Genomic DNA, 20,134 nt, shown 5'->3' with positions numbered 1-20,134 from the left:
ATTTTTTTTAAGTTTGGAAAGAGGTAGTCTTAAACCATTTTATGAACTTTATTGACGTTTTTTGAAGAGGCGGATGTTGTTGGCCTTCCGCTTCTGGGATCATCTTCGAAGCCCTGTCTGCCATATTTAAATAAGGCTGCCAACTTTTTGACCGTGAAGGGGCAATTCCCCTTATGTCTAATAGAAGTCTTCTTTAATTTGATATGACGTCATATTCTTTTTGGCCAAATTTTTATAACGACTTTAATTTTTTTTTTTATTTTTCGTTGTTAGAAAAAGATAAGTTAAAGCAAAAAATTGCACTGATAAAAATAAGTGACCAATTTTAATGAAACTCAAGATGCAATTATAATATATGTATATTAGGCTATTTGGGTAATTAAAATTAATTTGTTTAGCAAACAGACCTCGTATGATGCCGTTTTTTGTGTGCAAAACTCCACATAGGGAAACAAAAAAACACACAATCTAATATTTTTTTTAACATTATTTATTTAATAAAATTTAAACATTTTACTCTTTTGGTTCTTCACTGTCTGATTTCTTTGAAGAAGGTTTATCATCTTTTAATTTTGCAGATTCCTCATCTGCTGAAGTTGAATCTTTTACTTCTGTAATTTTAGATTCTTTTGCAGAAATTTCAGCCTCCATTGAAGCTGCCTCCACTGAAACTTCTGGTGTAGCATCTCCACTTTCAGATACACCCTGCTTAGCATAAACATCCAAAATATTTACAAACGAATTTTGATGGGCTTCCAAATTTTGAACTAACTGCCCTGCAGCCATATTTAATACAGAAACAAATTGTGCTTGGGCAACTTGAAGATTTGGAAGATTTGCAAAATTCATAAATTCATTTCGACTTAACAATCTGTTCTCCAAAATCCCACCTAAAAGCAACATTTGTGGAACTTTTCGTGTAATCTTTATCAAAGTGGCTACATTTTGTTCGGGCGAAAAAACAATACAATGATTTGAATCGAATAATGGAACGATAGCTTCGTACTTTGTATTGTCTACTGCCATTTTTATAATTTTCTTGCCATAACGTTTGAAGGTGATATTTTGTCGATGCAGAGCAACGCGAATCTTAAATAATTCATCTTCGCTAATTGGATTCAAATGGAATATACCAACCATTTTTGAGTGTTCGAGCCAATTAAAAACTTCTTTGGCAATGATTTTGTCATAGGGATTTATAGTATCGGTTTTTAGGGCTTTCTTGAAGCAATTTTTCTCTGGCGGAGGTTTGTCGTAGATGGGTTGGGTGACGGCAGTCACTCTTGCTCGTTCATAATGTGGCTTTTGTGGTCGTTGGATGTTGATTTTGCCTCGGAATCGTTGAAATTGGACAAGAGGAGTTCGAGATTGTAGAAGAACTTTAAATTGAGTGGAGGACGAGAGAGAGAGAAAAAGTAAGAAGTTGTATAACCACAAAACAATCTACAAAATCTTGATATATTTACCTTGTTTGACTAGGTACGACATGTTTTTAACTATCAGTAAGTGCGCTTTGAGAAATTGTTTTTTCTATTAATCAAAGTCTAATTAAAATATTTATTATTTTTAATTAAAAAATACAGAAAAATAAATAAACTATTCCTCAGCTTACACTCGTGGTTGATTTTTGTTGTTGTTTTGTTGCCGACTAAACTGTCAAAAATAGCAGCTGACTTTTTGTGTTACAGCATTGCCAGAGATAATGGATTTTTATTGCAAGAGAAAGACAGGGTGCTTACAAAAATTATGTGCATTTTGTTGTACTCAAAAAAGAGGTTGAAATTATATTTATGATTTCCTTAATCTTTATTATAGCATTTTTATTTCATTAGATCTGTTGAGAAATGATAATTTTGAAAAAACCATAGAAATTTATCCAAGAATTGTTATTTTGAAGAAAATGAAAGTTGGAGAAGTTTATTGTGAAACGATAACAATACGGAATACTGGAAATGTTAAGTTACTTACATTTTATTTATTGCTATTTAAGAGTTTAAGGCCCACCCAAACTGATTCATTTATTTTCAAAAATGATAAGTTCACTTTTTTTCAAAATTCGTTTTTTTTTTACTTTAAAGCCTGGTACGCTGCTCGCGCTAAATTTTAGCTCCCATACAAATTATCGAAAATTTTTAGCCGAGATAAAATGGATCCCATACAAGTTATCGATAACTTGTATGGGAATTTTATCTCAGCTAAAATTTAGCGCGAGCAGCGTACCAGGCTTATATCTTCCGCGTATATCTTCAAAATATGAAGTTTCTACTCCATCTATAACCGATTTTACAACTAAGCGAAATATTTTTTTAGTATCAAAAACAGGATAAGCCCCGGACTTATTGGGCCTTACCAATAATGAATCGCTCAACACACGTTTACGTCGGGTTAAATTTTACCGTCGCGTTAAATTGCGTGTATACTAATAATCAAAATAAACACGCGTTTAAGTAATTGTGCTTCTATTACCAGATCTATTGAATTTGTTGTCAAAATGACATCATTGAAGTGACATTTTTTGCATGTAACGTAATAATGAACAAAAACATAACTACAAAATACCTACACTGCCCATAATCTCGTAAAGGCCCTAACTACAAAATTTTCGATTTTGATTTTTTTGCATAGGTATTTGGAGTTAGGGCATTGTCTCTGATTTATTCTCATTTATTTTTTTTAGCCTAGGTCTTCAAATAAGTCAGAAAATTCAAAATTTACTTTTGATTTTTTTCATTTTTATATGGAAATTGCGATATTAAGCCTGGTACGCAGCTCGCGCTAAAATTTAGCTCCCATACAAATTATCAAAAAATTTTATCTGAGCTAAAATGGATCCCATACAAATTATCGATAATTTGTATGGGAATTTTATCTCGGCTAAAATTTAGCGCGAGCAGCGTACCAGGCTTTAAATAGTGTTTCCCTCTATAACTCAGAAATAAGAAAAATGTAGTTAGGGCATTTACGAGATTATGGGCAGTACATACCTTCATATATTTTTATTTTGCTTGTAAAAGTTAAAAAATGGAGCCCAAGCAAGGAGGCCAAAAGGCATAAAAAAAGTTCATCTATCGTGAAGTACGACGATGAAAATTTGCAGATCTATTTCTTTTTAAGTTTTCTTTTTCAGCCTTTTCTGAAAGAAATGATAAAAAAAATAAAAAAGAGAAATATTTATAAACAAATACATTTTTCCATTTACTTATTTAATAATTTGCCGCCAATATTATTAACAACTTGTTGACTTGAAAAATGTTTTTTGTTGCTGTCAAATAACAGTGCAAATCGTGCGTTTTAATTTAACCGTGCGTTTATAGCTCAGTTTAACAACTATAAAATTAACGTGGCGTTAACCCATAACCTGACTATTAAATTGGTTATTGGTATGGAGAAATATCAAATTTAAAGCTCAGTTAAATATTTAAGGCCCATTTGCTCATACTAGTCATAAATTCTCATTTTAGCTAGGTCGAACATAACTCTTGTGTTTTACTTAGTTTATTCTAAGTTGCTAAAAAATATTTATGTTTAACCTAGCAATGATTTACTTTCATGATATAAATCGATGAGAACTTCAAATTCAAAAGTCAAATCAATAGAAACGTCAAATAATTTAAATAGATTCTGAGCAATTTAGCAATTAATATACAACAATATCGTTAAATTTTCAAGTTTGTGTCTTTATCTTGCGGAATAAAAGTGTAAAAAAGTATATTTGAGCCAAAAATAAGTGTTAATTGGTTAAACAAAAATTATTCGTGTGTGTGTGTAAATGTGCTGGTGTGTCAAAATTAGTCAATGAAATATGACAGCAAAATAGTGCCTTATACAAAAAACTGTGGTGTAAATTGTACCATCTGTGGATGGTTTAAGTTAATGAATGTAAGTTTATTTTTGTTAAATTGATAATAATTCATGTCCTTTGTACTACCGACATCAATTTTTGAGCGACATTCTTGCTTTTTTCATAAAATAAAAGTGCCTAGGTAGAACATAACAGCTTAAGTTCTACTATTTCTTCCCCCTAAGTTATGTTAAACTTAGAGGAATTTATGACACAGTTTGAAGTTCGTGCAAACCGTAATGTAGAACTTAAGGGTTTATGTTTCACATAAATATTTAAGACTCGTTTCAGCAAATGGGCCTAACTGAGCTTTAAATTTGATTATTAGTAAGGCCCATTATCTTTTGAAAATAAACAAAATCTTCTTTATGTATAAATGATATATTAGACTACTGCCTGAATATCTTAAGTATAAAGTGTCTTTAAAGTGTCTAACAAGCATTCTGATAGACTGGGTTTGAAAACAAAATTATATAGGTATCCATTTTAAAACTAATTTCACATTCGTTTATTTTCAAAGTATGATAAGTCCAAAAACGTTTTTATTTTGTATCTTTTGAACTATCGCTCCAAAAATTAAAAAAGAAACGGTGTTATGAAGCTAGGCAAAAGTTCTACAGAATATTTATTTTATAAAATTTTCTACACACATCAAAAGAAAATAGAACGTTTTTTTCTTCTCCTGAAAATTTAAAATCATGGACTTATCATGTTTTGAAAATAAATGACTCAACCAACGAGGACGGACAGCAAAAAAAGTTGCCTACAGAGTTTTGTGTGCAAAAAATTTCACATCTGAAAGTCAACGTCCGAAAATGCTGACAGCTGCGTTTGTTAATGCTCCCATAAGACGCTACGGAACTAAAATTTCATATCTCAACGTGACAAAAAAAAAACGCTATCTGCAGCGGTTTTTGTCGTTGCTGGTTATTGGTTTGGGAGATTATTTATAGTCAAGTTAATATTCAATACGAATATTGGAGTTTCGTATAGGTTGTGTTTTATGTCTTGTCAATGAACATTGTTCATATTAAGGGGTTGTATCTAAGTTGTTGCGAAAAAACGTGCTTTTTTGTTAAACGGTGAGTTCTATCGAAAAGTTGTATTAAATAAACTTGAAGATTATGTGCTTTCATACATAAAACCGTTTTTGGTCAAAACTCAAAATGTTATAATTTTTGTATGGAAAATTTCGTTTCGCTTCAGCTCTGCGTGCTAGGCTTGCACAAAAATTCGCAATTTTCGAGTTTTGACCAAAATTAAATTTGTTTTTTAATGACAGCTTTAACAAAAAATCCAAAAACGGTTTTATATAGAGGAGCACATAATCTACAATGGACTCACAATTTTTGGAATAATATGCAAAAACCGTGAACCTACTTTATATGGACAAAATAGAAAGTACAATGAAACACAAAAAGCCGTATCTCAAAAGTTCTTTTAAACAAAGTAGTAGTTTAAAAAAAAGTTACAATTTACCCCAGCATGAAATTTTACACAAACAAAAAAAATAAATTTACGAAAAACCAAAATTAAAATTTATACCTCTTCTCAATTAAAAGAAATGCCAAAAATACATAAAAAGGATAATAATTTGTTTTAGAGTGGTCGTTACGGTTGTCATTTGATTTAGCATTGTAAAATACTTTGAAATAATGTGTCATATAGCCAGATATATGACCTAAATTTTCTAACTTCAAACAGTCGTCTCCTCCCCATCTCTTGCACATGCGGATCAAAAAACAAACACCAATAAATAAATACAAAAAAGAGCACGTATACGTCACAGTGTATGTGGACAACACATTGTGAATTAGACCTTTAGGCCACCCGAATCGAAATTAAATAACACTTCCACTCAATAATCGAGCAAAATCTGTCCTCCAAAAAAAAAAAAAAAAAACAAAGTACTACATATAAATATGATTATTTGATTATACTTAACTTAGTTTTACTAAGTTACCAAATGGTTACATTACCAACATTTTAAGTTTGATTTCTATTTTAACGTTTTTTTCACAAACAATAAACATCCAAATCGGAGCTGTTCTTATTCATTTTTATTTTAATTTCAATTTCTCCACTAAATACAAAAATGGTTTTCGAGACATCTACACTTGTAAAAAAAATAACAAATAAGGCCTCAGTTATAGCTATGAGTAAAATCCATCAGTAAAAATTGAAACATCAGGAATCTGAAATCTTTTACTGATGAGCGTTTATAGCAATCAGTAAATTAACGTCATTAAATTAAATATTTATTTGACATTCTTGCCTCAAGCAATTTTTTTACTGTTGATTTCATCAGTAATTTTTTTAATGATGGCACCGGAACAGTAAAAAAGTGGAACGCTATCAGTAAAACGAAATGGAATTTTTTTTGGCATTTGGCAGTCAGCTGTTCAGTAAAATGAAATTTCATCAGTAAAATTTATAAAATGAATTTGTGAATAAAATTTAATACAAAATGCATTGATTCTTGTTGAAAAAATTAGTGGAAATATGTCTTCAATTTATTTCATCAAAATTTTTCTCAAAATAAAAGATTAAAGTATTCAAAACAGCCAAACAAAATTTTTACTGATGGATTTTACTGGTAGCTATAACTGAGCCCTAAGGGGAACATATGAACAAGTTTGTAAGCTTATGAAATTATAATTTTTGTGTGCAGCTTTCTAGAAAACTAAAATTCGTTACTGAACCAAATGACGATGTAACATTCGAAATGAATGGAAACACACTATTGAAACCTGGATTGTGCGTTTCTATTGATGTTGTTGTGGCAGCAACTAAGAAAAAACTAGTCAATAAAAGTCGTTATTTTTTCGTAATAGCTGAGCATCCGGATATTGTATGGGAAATACCTTTCATAGGTTGGTACTAAACATTTTATTTAATTAAAAAGTGCCCTAATCTTATTTTTTATATTAGTTTTGAAGAAAGACCAAGAAATGCACATACCGGAAATTATTTGCCTAGCAAAAGTTCCAGCAAATACAATTTCTAATTACCAATTTATAATTTATAATCCTCAGAATGATGGAATCACATTCTCAATTTGTTCGTAAGTCTTTTCAAAAGGTATATCAAATCAATAACTCAAATTGATTGAACTTTTAGAAACTTTGAAGGCCTAACTATAAAACCTATTTCTGGAACTATACCAGCCAAAGAATTCTCCAAGATTCTTATAGTGGGAAAAGTTCCAGCCAAGTCAATTACATCAAGTATCTTGGTGACTTTGAAAAATGGTATAAATATTAATTAAAATTTTGAAATTGTTTTTTTTTTCAGTTTTTTTTTTATTTTTTAGGAAAGTCCTTTAAAATATATGTACAAATGGAACCATCGAATCAGTTGATTCATTTGAGTACTAGTGAATTGATATTCGAAGACACTTTCATGGGCTTAAAAAGTCAGAAAAATATATTTATATGCAATAGAAGCAATGAGTGTGTCAGTTTTCAGTGGGGCTGTAATCAAATAAATGAAGAAAACGATACAGATGACAAGACAGATGAACAGCTTATCGTCTCAGATTTTATAACTATTAGAAATAAGGTAATCGATGAAACAAGTCTAGATTTTTCTCAAATGAATTGATGAACCAATTGAAGAATAAATTTCGACTAGAGTGACGGCTTAGAATTCCACCCACAACCTGGCTCAGTCTCAGTAAAAATTTAACAAAGGGTCTAACAAGAAAAACTTTCGGAGAATGATTTAACCTTTTTTCTTCCAGTAAAAATTAGGTGGGATAAATAGTTTGGAAACATTTTAATCTATGGAACATCCATACAAAAGGGAATTTAAAATCAGATTGGTTTTGTAGCATTTTTGTGAAAAGTTTTGAGTGCAAGAGGAGCGAGGGAGATGTCGTTAGGTAGGATATGTAGGAAAAAAGATAAGGTTGGAAATTCGGAAGTGTTTGGCTGGGGAAGGAAGGAATTTTAAATTCCAGAGACGCGTTGTGCTTGCGTAGCTAGGCCCCTAGGCTGTTAGGTCGCCGGATTGGGGCGGGTGGGAGGATTGTTACCCTTGGAGCTTAACCTCGACTGCCACGAAATGTATATTTTCACTTTCAAAATCAAACTGTATCTGGCCGGTAGTGTGTCCGCACAGTTTTGTACAGGAATTCGAGACTAACCAATACGGGTCTCGTCTTGGCTTGTAGTAGTTTCTTTTCCAGGAGGGAGGAAGAGCAAATATTCAGGAGGATTATGGATATATTTTGTAAAGTGCGTTCCAACATTTATCTTCACATTAGTATTAAAAGTAGTTCAGTAATTCATCGTTACATTAGGTAATATTCGACAGAGACTTTTAATTCAAATTTTATTCTATTCTTAGCGTGGATGTGTGCCTGCAATGAATTCTATTCTCTCGATCTTCACTTTTACTCCACCAAAAAACTTTCAAATTAATGAGGACGATGACGAGTCACAATTTCAAGTTAATACCGTTGTCTATTTATTTTGTCCTATTATGGGCCCTCAATCATATAGAGTTAATATTATTGGAAGGATTCTTGGACCCAATATTGAAATAACTCCTGTGGAAATAAATATTGACAAACTTTATATGGGCCAAATTCGTTGCATCGCATTCGAAATACTAAATAAAGGTTAAATACATCATAATATGTATCTATTCTAAAATAAATTTATTTTTTATCTTGCAGGACCAATTGCAGGTGAAATTTATTTCAAACGTCACACTGATGAAAAAGAAATCAACTGTACAGTGACACCTTCATCTGTTTATCTCAGACCAGATGCAAAGAAATCAGTTCAATTAAGTTTTTATCGACGCGATGTTGGAAAATTCTTAACAAAACTCATTTTTAAAATTAAATCAGGAGATGTTCTTTCAATTTTACTAAGGTGTGATTATTTTAAAACTAAAGGGCCTAACGATTAGACGGTCAACGCGTTTACTCTCTGACTTAAAAAATGCTCTAATCTTTTTTGCTCTCAATATTTTTTTGGTTATAGAGGAACATCTCTGCCAACGATTGTGAAAGTTTATCCCGAAATAATTGAGTTTGGACAAATTCCAATCTGTATACCCCAAAAGGATTCAATAACAATATTTAACCCATTGCCTGTATCTGTTGTTGTGGAGCCTAAGATAATTGATAAAGGAGTTGAAAATCCTTTGATATTGTGTGTGGATGATTTGAACTTACCTCTAAACACAAGAACTACAACATACTATAGCAAATGCCATGAAGAATTTGGAGAAGAAGAGCTTCAAAATTGTATTTCAGATTTTGGATCAATCGAAGAATCTCTTAGCGCTAGAACGAACATCAGTAGCAAAATAAGCTCTTTGTTTCAAAATAAAGTGCTAGGTAAGACATTAAATTCAGCAAAAGAGTGTTTGTACTGTACACATTAGGGTTTGTCAAAATGTAAAAGTATGGAATTTTCAAATGTAATAGCTTTTAAAAAGTTGCATTGCTTATCAAAATTAAATCCTGCATTTACAATTTTCATTTTAATAAATTAGTGGAGTAACTTACTAAAGCAAATTATCAGGGAACCTGGCCGAACAGGACCAGCTCTGATTTTGATGGGTTAAAAATTGCCGATGTTGCCGTATTGTTTTTTTAAATTCAAATTCATTTTTTTTTTTTAACAAAATCATTTTTTTTTGCTTAAATTTCATAAAATAAATGATACATACCAAAAGATTCTCTAGGTAATTTAAGGAAACAAAATATATGGGAGTAAAAGACAATCTTGCATCGTTTAAGCGATAATTGCAATTTTCTCACAATCTGACTTCAAACACAAAAAAAAAAGATTTTGAAAACAACGGCAACACCTACAATATTTTAAAATACACTTTTAAAAAGCTAGAAGCTCATTCTTATCTCTTTAATTTAAATGCAGCACATCCATACAAAAAGGACTTTTAAATCAGATAGATCAAGTAGTTGCTATTAGGAAGTGGAATAAAGTGGAATGCTTTATTCTTCTTTTTCATCTAACTTTATCCACTACATCAATCTTTGCAATTCAGTAATGAGGTTGCAACTAATTACTTCAACCAAAAGTAGTATTTCCTAAGGATCAATGTGGAGACAATCAATGATTTTGAAGACATTGATGCAGTGCCGGTTTAAGCACTACCGGCGCCCCTGGGCAAGATTTCAAGTGGCGCCTCTCAAAAAAAAATTCATTTTAAAACAATTTTTAAAATCACGAAAAAAGCAATAGCAGATTATGTCTTACCTCTCATATACTTGTTAATGCATTTATTGACAGTGTGCAGTTTATTAAAGTACAGAAGGTTAACTTTAAAAAAATTAAATATTCATGTCTTTTAGGCTCAATTGACAAGTTTACCTTTATTTCTGACTTTTTTGTTTAAACACATTTAAAGAGTAGGTACAGTTGGTTTTATTTGAACAATATTTTTTCAAAAACTTTTTCAAGTAGGTACATTAATGTCGTTTTCGATTGGAATCACTTAATGATTCACTCATTCTGAAATCCAATAAAAAAGTTTGAATCACTTCCACCCAATTCTGAATCTTAATATCTGTATTGGTGAAAAATCAAATAATTTTTTTTGTTTTTTTTTTTTTCAGTAGGAGAATAAAAAACTTGTAGCAGGCTTCTGAATGATTCCGGACGCTTCCGGACGGCCAATCGAAAACGACATACCTTTATAAGTATTAGGTTTGTTCGTTGTGAGCTCTAGGGCACTCTGGGTCGCTCCGAATTCGTTGTCAAGCGTTTTTTGTAGCTCCTTTTTCAACCAGAGTTATTTCCTCTGTGTTCGATGTTCGCTGATGAAACTAAAGGCGTTCGATGTAAAGTGAAAACCCGAGAAACTCTGATTTTTTTGACAGTTAATTGACATGACTTGAGTGCCCTGGAGGAGGGAACAACGAACAGATCTATTCTTTTATTCTCACACACAAACGTAGTTTTTTAGGAGAAATGGAGAAGCTGTCAATTTTTGGCCTTTCTGGATTTTGGGTTTTCGGGATTTTGGTTTTTCGGGATTTTCGGATTCTGGGTTTTCGGGATTTTGGGTTTTCGGGTATTGGGTTTTCGGAATTTAGGGTATTCTGGATTTTGGGCTTCCTGGACTTTTAATTTCGGGTTTCTGTCTGTCTAACTTCTGTTTCTTTATTCATTATTACAGCCCGGATATTATGACCTATGATTTAGTGTTTTATATATAGGGGCGCCTTTGCAAAAATTAAATTGGTTGGAGGAATATTAAGATTGCTTTAGTCTTTCAAAAGAAATTGGGGTGCCTTGTTCTTCAAAGATGAACGAAGATTTTGGACACCATTGTCCTTCCGGAAGCCAAACAAATTAACTCAAAACTGGGGGGCGCCTTCATTCTTTAAAAAGTTTAAAACAAACAATACGAGCGCCGTTGAAAAAGTAAAATAGAAAAAAATTGGGGCGCCTTTGTGAAAGTAAAAATAAATAAAACATCGATTGGATAGACTTCGTTATTTATAAAACTTTTGTAAAAGTTCGGGGCGCCTGCGGCGCCCCTCAGCAGTGGCGTAGATAGGGGGGGGATCAGGGGGATATATCCCCCCCCATTGGGATCGATATAAACAGTCATGAATAAATAAGTTGAAGAAGTGCACTTTGAAAAAAAAAAACGCTATGGATTTCGAGTTCTTGATTAGCTTAAAGGTTATAAATATGGTTTACCAACTTTCGTTGCCATTAAGTCGGTGTTTCAAAGAGTGAATTTAGACTTGGTCCAAGCAATGGAGCTCGCTAAAGATTTAAGGGATCAACTAAAAATTAAACGGGCAGAAGACGACTCATGTTCGAAAGTTTTTTGTATATGGGAAAAATTAGCTGAAATCCTTGACATAGGCGTTAAACATAAGAGAATAGTGAAGCGACAAAAGAATCGTTCGAACCCTTCGGTTCAAAGTACAGTAAAGAATATTTTCGTGTTACTGTTTTCAATCTTTTTCTCGATTTCTATGTAATGGGCCTTGGAGAAAAATGTACAAACCATGAAAACACACTAGAAGGGTTTTCGGTTCCTTCTAAGGATTCTTCGTCTGAAATAGACAAAGCAGCTAAAAAATTTAATGAAACTGTTGAGTTTTACCAAAAACTAGACCACATAAAATTGAACAAAAACAATAAGATTTCCTTATAGTTTTCATCCAAGAAGGAAATATTATTTAAACAATCGGGATTTCCTAACTGTTTTACCGACTTCCAAAAAGGAGGACGCAGAGATGGCAGAGTAGATTACGTCAGGTAATCTACTCGGTTAACTACGCGTAGTTAATCGAATAAACTACTCGCTTGATTTGTTTCATGTACTACCTACATTTGCTACGTGCAATAACTACATAAAAAACGTTAAATTTCAAAAATATTAAAAAATAAATAGCTGTGTTTTCATGAGAATTTGGTTTAGTAAAGTAAAACCTTTTCAAAGAAACCACCCCAAGTCCATCTGGTTTCAAATATTCTATTCAAATTCACACTATCACAGCTATGTATTTCGATTTGAATAAGACTTTGACAATTTGGTGGTAAAATTGGCATTTCAAACTACATTTTGACGTCTAGCGCTACGTCTGCTACATTTAACTACGTTAACTACATTAAACTACGTTAACTACCTCATTTATGTAGTAGACGTAACAAATGTAGGAAATCAAAAAAAATCCCATTTTTGCCATCTCTGAGGAGGAGTTATTCAAATCGTCTGTACTTTTTTTTGTGTTTGTCACCTCATAACTTTGGACCGAGTGAACCAGTTTTGATAATTCTTTTTGTAGGTATTGAAAAGCTGGTGCCTGTTCAGTACTATTAGAAAAACCATAAAACCCAGTTTTGATCCATGGAAGTCGGTTTTGTTTTTTTAATAAAAAAAATACGATCATGTACGGGATCACCTATTCCAACTTACTATAGAAATATTAGTCACAATTTTTGTTCTAGTGCCAAGTTGGAAAAAATATGAAATTTTTACAAAAAAATTTTGAAAGAAAAATACTTCCTCTATGAACTCATTGAAAGCGCTCGAAAGCTGCACCGAAAAAAGTTGTTATGGTATTTATATTTTATTAAAGATATTAGCTACACTGCTGGTTTCTACGTCAACTACCGAAAGAACTTTCTCCAATTTAAAGAGAATTAAAACAATACAAAGAAGCATTATTAAAACATAAACAAAAATTTGCGAACTAGATCTATCCCCCCCCTTAGCAAAAAGCTATCTACGCCACTGCCCCTCAGTGCTTGCGCCTCTGGGCGACGGCCCAGGCTGCCCCCCCCTAAAACCGGCCCTGCATTGATGTATAAACAGGCCCGTCCATTTGGCTACTTAAATCTTATTTAAGATAAGTTTTGATTTAACTCATGCTGAATTTAATTAAATATACATATTTTCCAATAGTTGGTTTAACCTTAGTTTAAAACGAAGCTATTTTTGAACTTTATTTAATCAGTAATTTTCTTTTTCAACTTAGATGAAATTCCATCGATGACTAATGAGCTTTTACAAAATTTAAAAAGCATTCATTCACAAAATCAAATAGAAGCTGGAATGAAAATTATCGATGAATCTCTGAATTGTATTTTAAATCATTGTGATTATTTTCAAGAGCTTAGAGATAACAAGAATTATCTAAAGAAGGACTGGAAAGCTCTACCATGTGATGCTAAAGAAGTGGCAATTGTAGAGGAACGTTTCTATTTGGAACCAAATAAATCCAAAACTTTACCAGTTTTCCTGGTTCCAAATAGTTGTGGGCCAAGTACTAAAACTATACAATTCAAAGTATATCCTATGGGCGAAGACTATTCTGAAATCAATGATACTATAAACTCAATGCATATGGTCAGTACTCTACGACTCCAATACAAGTGTATGATTCCCATATTGGAATTCAACAATGATATCACTTTTCCTCAACCGCTATACGTAGATATGGAAAATAGTTTTACAATGTATTTCAAAAACATTGATTCTGTACCTGGATTTGTTTATTTTAAAGTGATTGTAAGTTTGTTTATTTCGTTATGTATTGTTGTAGATTAAAATTATGTTTATAGCCAATTGAACAGTGCGGTAAAATTACTGTCAACAAAAACCAACAAAAATTCTTTATTGCTCCTGGTGAAAAAGCTGAAGTGGCCTGTTCTGTGGTATTTCGAAAAGTTGGAAATATTGTTCTGCATGGAATGTAAGAAACTTAATATAGCGTGCATCGGAAAAAGAACTGTTCACATTTTGTTCCAGTCAGCCATTAATTTAGACGCCAATGTTTTAACATGTTTAACTTCTGTCAGTTGTATGCGCCAAAAAACGTGACTCATGCGCACTTTGCGCCTGAGCCTGTTAGCATTGTGGATTGTGGTAAAGTTTGCAAGTAATGCCGACTTTTCGAGAGTCGATTTTTGCCCTGCGGTGAAGCTTTTCGGCGCAAGTCGACTAGTGTGAACGTGAGCAGCAGGTGACTAAAAGCGACAATCTTCATAGAGAAGAATCCTAGTCGACTTTAGCCGTGCGATATATTGTGCCGCTAAAATCGGCTCGTGAAAAGTCGGCATGAGCCAACTCATATGAAGTCAGCAGTTTAGGGTGTTAAACCGTTAAACGGTTTGTCTTTTGCATCAGAGGTCGTTTGCTTATAAATAATTTATAAATCAGGATGATTTAAGATAAAATAGCAATTCATACCACTCTGCGCTAACAGGCTTAGTCGGAACGTCAGCATGAGTCACACTTTTTCGCGTTACCTACTTTAACAAAATTATTTAAATTAAATTATTATTTAAATTAATAAACTTTTGTTTAGCAAAACTAACAAAATAAATCAATTAATTTAATATTTCCTACAGATTTCAATTGGTCGGTAAGTTATTAGACCATTCTTTTAAAATAGAAGCAAAATTGCTTCCCCCAGAAATCGAAATTTCAACAAAGAAAATATTTGCAAAACAAGAAGTTCTTCAGTTGACTAGAACAAGAATTTTTATTACAAATACTTGTCCTTCGGTAGCTCAATTTACTTTGTCATTGGTAAGTAATAATAACATTATTTAAAATAAACTAAATAACTTAACATAAGATCCATTATGTATGTTTTTTAAGATTATGTGCTCTATGGCGTACACGTAATTTTTTGTAACAACTGTATAAAATGATGTACGACTTCATGTTGAGTAGCGTATACTCAATGCTTATAGATTAGATTTTTAAATGAGATTTGAATATTTTATTTTAAACAAATATAGTATCTATGGTTTTGATAGTAAATTTTTTATATACAGGGTGTCCCACAGTCACCGCCCCAAATGAAAACCATGGATTCCTGAGGTCATTTTAAGTCAAAAAACTTAAGAGGTAATTTTCTCGTTTTCGTCCCGTTTTCGAGTTACCACGGTTTTTATGATTTTTTCTCTTTTGTCCTTTAACTGGCCTTATCTTTGCCAAACTACGTTTGATTTGAAAGATTTTTTTTGCAACCAATCAAGAATTTATTGCAGTTTAAGTTTGTCTCAAAACTTTTTTTTCTGCGGACAACCGTTTCTCCACAATTTTGCATCAAACACAACTTTCTTCGTTTTTTAAGTTGTTTTTTACACTTTCATATTATTTAAGTCAAAAAAACACGTTAATGAGTATTAATTTTTTGTGCTTTTTATTAAACCCCAGTTTATTTTCATAAAAAAAATAGGTTTTATTTCATAAAAAAGGCTACTGAAAGTAATTAAAAAAAAATAAACAAACTGAGTGAATTAAAAAAAAAATAATTTTTCAATACAAAATTAATTTAAATGAATTAAAACTTTTTCTGAGCTTTATCTATTTGTTGTTTTCTTAACCACAATTGCTCAGAAAAAGTTTTTAATTCATTTAAATTAATTTTTTATTTAAAAATTATTTTTTTTTTCATTCACTCAGTTTGTTTATTTTTTTTAATTACTTTCAGTAGCCTTTTTTATGAAATAAAACTTATTTTTTTTATGAAAATAAACTGGGCTTTAATAAAATGCACAAAAAATTTATACTCATTAACGTGTTTTTTTGACTTAAATGATATGAAAGTGTAAAAAACAACTTAAAAAACGAAAAAAGTTGTGTTTGATGCAAAATTGTGGAGAAACGGTTGAACGCAGAAAAAAAAGTTTTGAGACAAACTTAAACTGCAATAAATTCTTGATTGGTTTCAAAAAAAATCTTTCAAATCAAACGTAGTTTGGCAAAGATAAGGCCAGTTAAAGGACAAAAGAGAAAAAATCATAAAAACCGTGGTAACTCGAAAACGGGACGAAAACGAGAAAATTACCTCTTAAGTTTTTCGACTTAAAATGACCTCAGGAATCCATGGTTTTCGTTTGGGGCGGTGACTGTGGGACACCCTGTATATATTTTTTTATAAAAATTACAAATTCCCATTATAGAAACATGAAACACATCAATTTTTGGAACCCCAAGGAGCCAGTTTGGCGCCCAATCAAAAAGTTCTTGTATCAATTTTTTCAAAGTTTTTGGATCCAGGATTATACAAAAATATTCTTTACTTAAATCTTAAACATTCTGATAATAAAGTAAACTTAATATAAAAAAAAAACCTTGCCATTGAAAAACTTAATTTTGAAATTTCTAGCTAATACCAATTACATTCTCTGTTGAAGGAATTCCACTAGAGTTCGAACCAAACATAAAACTTGGCCTAGACTTTGGAACTGTTTTCAGAAATAATAAAATTCAAGAACATACAATTAATATTAAAAACTTAGGAGAAAAAGCATATACAATCAATTTTCAAAACAAAATTTCTAAAAAACTTGAAATAGTTCCTAAATCTGTTTTAAATATTGAACCAAAATTCTTAACTATACCAGCAAATGCACAGAAAACATTTAATATACAACTTGATATCTCAAAAGAGATAATTTTTGAAGAAGAATATTGTGTCAATAGCGTAGATGAAGCAAAACATCGGTTCAAATTGTTTGATTTTGAAGTGAAGTGCATTGTTATTGAATGTAAGATTTTGTGGAGCAAAAATGAAATTCGATTTAAAGAAAATGGAGACAAAGCAGTTGGTACTCAAATGGAAATTTTATTTCGAATATTTAAAATTTATTCAAACTTATTTCAGAGGTGATTTCTCTTATAAATACTACACATTTCGTTGGAAATGTCAGTTTAAATGTGCAAGGGTACTTCTTATTAGGAACAAATTCAACAGCCGTAACAGACAAATCTCTGGATTTTTCCATTCAAGGAAAATCAAGTAAAGAAATCTACGTTAGTCTAAACGAAAGAGAAGTAGATGAACCCAATCTTATTTGTCAGTGTTTAAAGGGATATATTAAGTGTAAAGTCAACAATAAGACCCAGGTACTTAAAAACAGATGTTATTTTAAGGTTTTATTTTATCTATTTAACAAAAACATGCAGTGGCGTACGTTGAGTCGCCGGGGCCCCGGGGTAAGACTAAATTTTGGGGCCCCTTTGATATTTGGGGGCCCCTTAGTTACAAAAAAAATTACGTATACGCCATAAGTTTTTTTTTGTATGGCTTATTTATTTTTATGTTTATTTTAATGTTTTAATATGTTCGTAATGCACTTTGCTATACTTACTTAAAATGTCTCTCATAAAAGTAGTAAACACTTGTACTAGGGGCCCCCAAAATTAAATATTTAGAGACCCCTAAAATAAAATTTTTTTAGCTAAGAATTGATAGTTCTTGGAACCACTTTTGAGGATCCTCAAATAATATTTTTTTGCTTTTTTGGGGCCCCTAATGTATTATTTGTGGTGGCAAAGATTTTTCAAGTAATATTTTTTGGGGCCCTAATATAAAATTATAATTTTTCTTTTAAAAAAGTAGTTTATTTTTTTTGGGGCCCCGGGGGTAACCTTTTTTTAAAATCAATATACATATATTGTGTGGCCACCAATGCATCATACATTACACTGAATGACATAATTTGTCTCCCTGGTTACTTCGTAACTCAATTTATGCTAACAGTTTCCTTCTCTGCATTGTCTCCAGTGGGAGCTCTGGGGTCGGTCGGGGGCCCCGGGGCACCGCCCCGCTTGCCCCAAGGGAGTGTACGCCCCTGAAAACATGCCAATCCAGTATAGATAATACATAAAAACATTTCTTTCAATCTTATTTTATTTTCAGAAATCCCTTCCATTGCACGTTAAAATTGTAAATCCCGGCCTTCGAATCTGCAATCCTAAAGTTACATTTTTCACTCCCTACGCTGATTCTTTCGCTCATATAAACATTCACAATTGTAGTCTCAAAAATGCCAAGTTTATTTGGAGAGAAATAGAATCAATTCTTGACAAAAATATTTCTGAATGCAATGTTGAACAAATGTATTCAAAAACAATATCTGAACTGGTTCTTTCTTTGCCAGAAGTAAACCTTCCAAAATTTCCAAATTCTATTAAGCATCAAAATACAGAAGTTTTTATTTGTGATGAAGGTGATGAATCTTCAGATGAAGAAAATGAATCATCTTCTCTAAGTGTTCATGATTTAAAACGGAAACTTAGTTTAATGAGTTCAAAAACTGAAGAATATAGTAAATCTTCTACATCACTGACAACAACTACTGTTCACTCCCAAAGGAGTCTTATTCAACGAACTAGTTCCTGTAAAGCATTACCAATTTCACAAGCTCAAGTTCAAAATATTGGAATAAATGATATATTAGAAAACTTAGGATTGTTGAGTTTAGAGCCTGTTAACACTATTTGTAAAGATAATGGTTTAATCATTGGTGATACAAATTGCATAGACAAGAAAAATTTAGAAGAATCGTATAAAATTGGATTTCAACAAAAGACTGGACAAATTTCATCTCAATCAATGTTTCAAACATATGTTTTTTTACCAACATTGCCTGAAGGTAGGAACACACAAAAAGTTAAAAAACTAAATTATATTCTTTATAAAAAGAAGAAGAAGTGTTCTTCCTTATCGTAAATTTTTCAAAAACGTTATTTATTAGTTTGTTGATTTATAGATAAAACTCTTGAGTGTAAATATGGCCTTGAAGTGTTTGGTGGTCAAACTGAATTTCTGGATATGACAATAACAAATCAAAAAGGAAGGATTCAAGTCTCCAGCACAAGCATTAATCTCGGATCAAATGTATGTATAACTATGTTTTTTTTTCAACTTTGAAGAATACAAAAGATCTTCACATGTCTATTTTCAGTTGTATTGATTTTACAGTATTTGAAAAATTCCAATAATTTACAGTTTTTTTTTTCTCTAGATTTGGTACAAAATGATTATAGACAAAATAAAAATCACAAGTCTGAGTCCTTGGGCTACAAAGATAACAGTTATTGAAAATGACGATGTCTCAAACGAAAAGAGTAGTTTTGCTAATGGTTTTGTTGAAATTATTTCTCCAAAAGAATTCATCCTACCACCAAAAACAAGCATGAATATCGAATTCAAAGCCGCAACGGGTTTGAATCAACATTTTTCTATGGACATTGGCCTGGAAATAAATAAAAATTCGACTTCCATTCCGATTAATTTTCGTGGATCAGGAGTTCTTCCATTGCTCAGACCTTTAAACCTTACTAGAACTACTCAAATATTAATTAATATAACAGAAAATTATTTATATTTGCGTGATTTATATAACGATATTCAAAAAGAGTATATTGAGGATAATAAAAAAAAGGATGACACTGCACAGTTAAAAGCTGTTGGGAAGGATGAGATAGTGGAAGAAAATGAAATAACCCGAAATAAAATACAGAAACGAAATAAAGCCAGAGAATTTGTTTGGCTCAATTATTCAGAAGAAAAATATCCTGGAGTAGAACATATTGAAAGATTTTTAGAAACAGAAAAACTACTGTCCGCTCTTAACAAATCAAACGATTTAAAAACAACATTTCAGCAATTTTACCACAGATGTATGCATAATCGCGCAATGGAATTTGATCCGGTCGTTAATTTGAAGCTCACAATCTGCCGTCCAATTCCTTGGGAGTTTTCTGCTTTCGGTTTAGATATGAAGACTTTCAAAATTAACGAAACAAAAACTTTTGATATTGAACTTGTCTTCGAAGGCCCAGGAAAATTGTTTCTGTCATGTAGAAGTCGAGCTGTAATACCTGGAGTCAAAGCTTTATTTGAAGTTTCGCAGGATAAAAGGTAAGAATTTTTTATACAAAACCTGTTAGTTCTTTTAATGATTTTAATGATAAAACCTTCTTTTTTTTTAAATGAGAAAAGCATGAGTCAGAACTTAGAAGTTAGGGTTTGGTTTATTT

At 31.7% G+C, this 20,134-nt stretch overlaps 2 protein-coding genes across 4 annotated transcripts; one reads left to right on the top strand and one right to left on the bottom strand.

The window, feature by feature from the left end:
- Nucleotides 1-479: 479 nt before the first annotated feature.
- On the bottom strand, nt 480-1,646 carry LOC129920697 (39S ribosomal protein L10, mitochondrial). 2 transcript variants are annotated; one of them, XM_056002217.1, is made up of 3 exons: nt 1,613-1,641; nt 1,467-1,544; nt 480-1,379 (listed from the first exon to the last, which is right to left on the bottom strand). In XM_056002217.1, exons 2-3 carry the CDS (start codon nt 1,486-1,488, stop codon nt 514-516), a joined length of 888 nt encoding a protein of 295 aa, XP_055858192.1. In that variant the 5' UTR covers nt 1,489-1,544; nt 1,613-1,641; the 3' UTR covers nt 480-513. The 2 variants fall into 2 exon arrangements, with proteins under 2 accessions (XP_055858192.1, XP_055858181.1); XM_056002206.1 differs by having other exon boundaries at nt 1,467-1,646.
- On the top strand, nt 1,556-20,038 carry LOC129920664 (uncharacterized). 2 transcript variants are annotated; one of them, XM_056002112.1, is made up of 18 exons: nt 1,557-1,775; nt 1,833-1,954; nt 6,513-6,714; nt 6,773-6,905; nt 6,962-7,092; nt 7,155-7,402; nt 8,192-8,465; nt 8,523-8,724; nt 8,836-9,194; nt 13,326-13,858; nt 13,912-14,042; nt 14,701-14,881; nt 16,267-16,413; nt 16,473-16,914; nt 16,971-17,212; nt 18,009-18,744; nt 18,862-18,989; nt 19,117-20,037. In XM_056002112.1, the coding sequence occupies exons 1-18, from the start codon at nt 1,703-1,705 to the stop codon at nt 20,017-20,019; spliced, it is 5,187 nt and encodes a 1,728-aa protein (XP_055858087.1). In that variant the 5' UTR covers nt 1,557-1,702; the 3' UTR covers nt 20,020-20,037. The 2 variants fall into 2 exon arrangements, with proteins under 2 accessions (XP_055858097.1, XP_055858087.1); XM_056002122.1 differs by lacking the exons at nt 6,513-6,714; nt 6,773-6,905; nt 6,962-7,092; nt 7,155-7,402 and having other exon boundaries at nt 1,556-1,775; nt 19,117-20,038.
- The last annotated feature ends 96 nt before the right edge of the window (nt 20,039-20,134 follow it).

The sequence above is a fragment of the Episyrphus balteatus genome, chromosome 1 (assembly GCF_945859705.1).
Source record: "Episyrphus balteatus chromosome 1, idEpiBalt1.1, whole genome shotgun sequence".
NCBI classification, from domain to species: Eukaryota; Metazoa; Arthropoda; class Insecta; order Diptera; family Syrphidae; genus Episyrphus; species Episyrphus balteatus.
The sequence above is the reverse complement of the archived record's forward strand: the minus strand, read 5'-3'. Positions and strand labels throughout refer to the sequence as shown.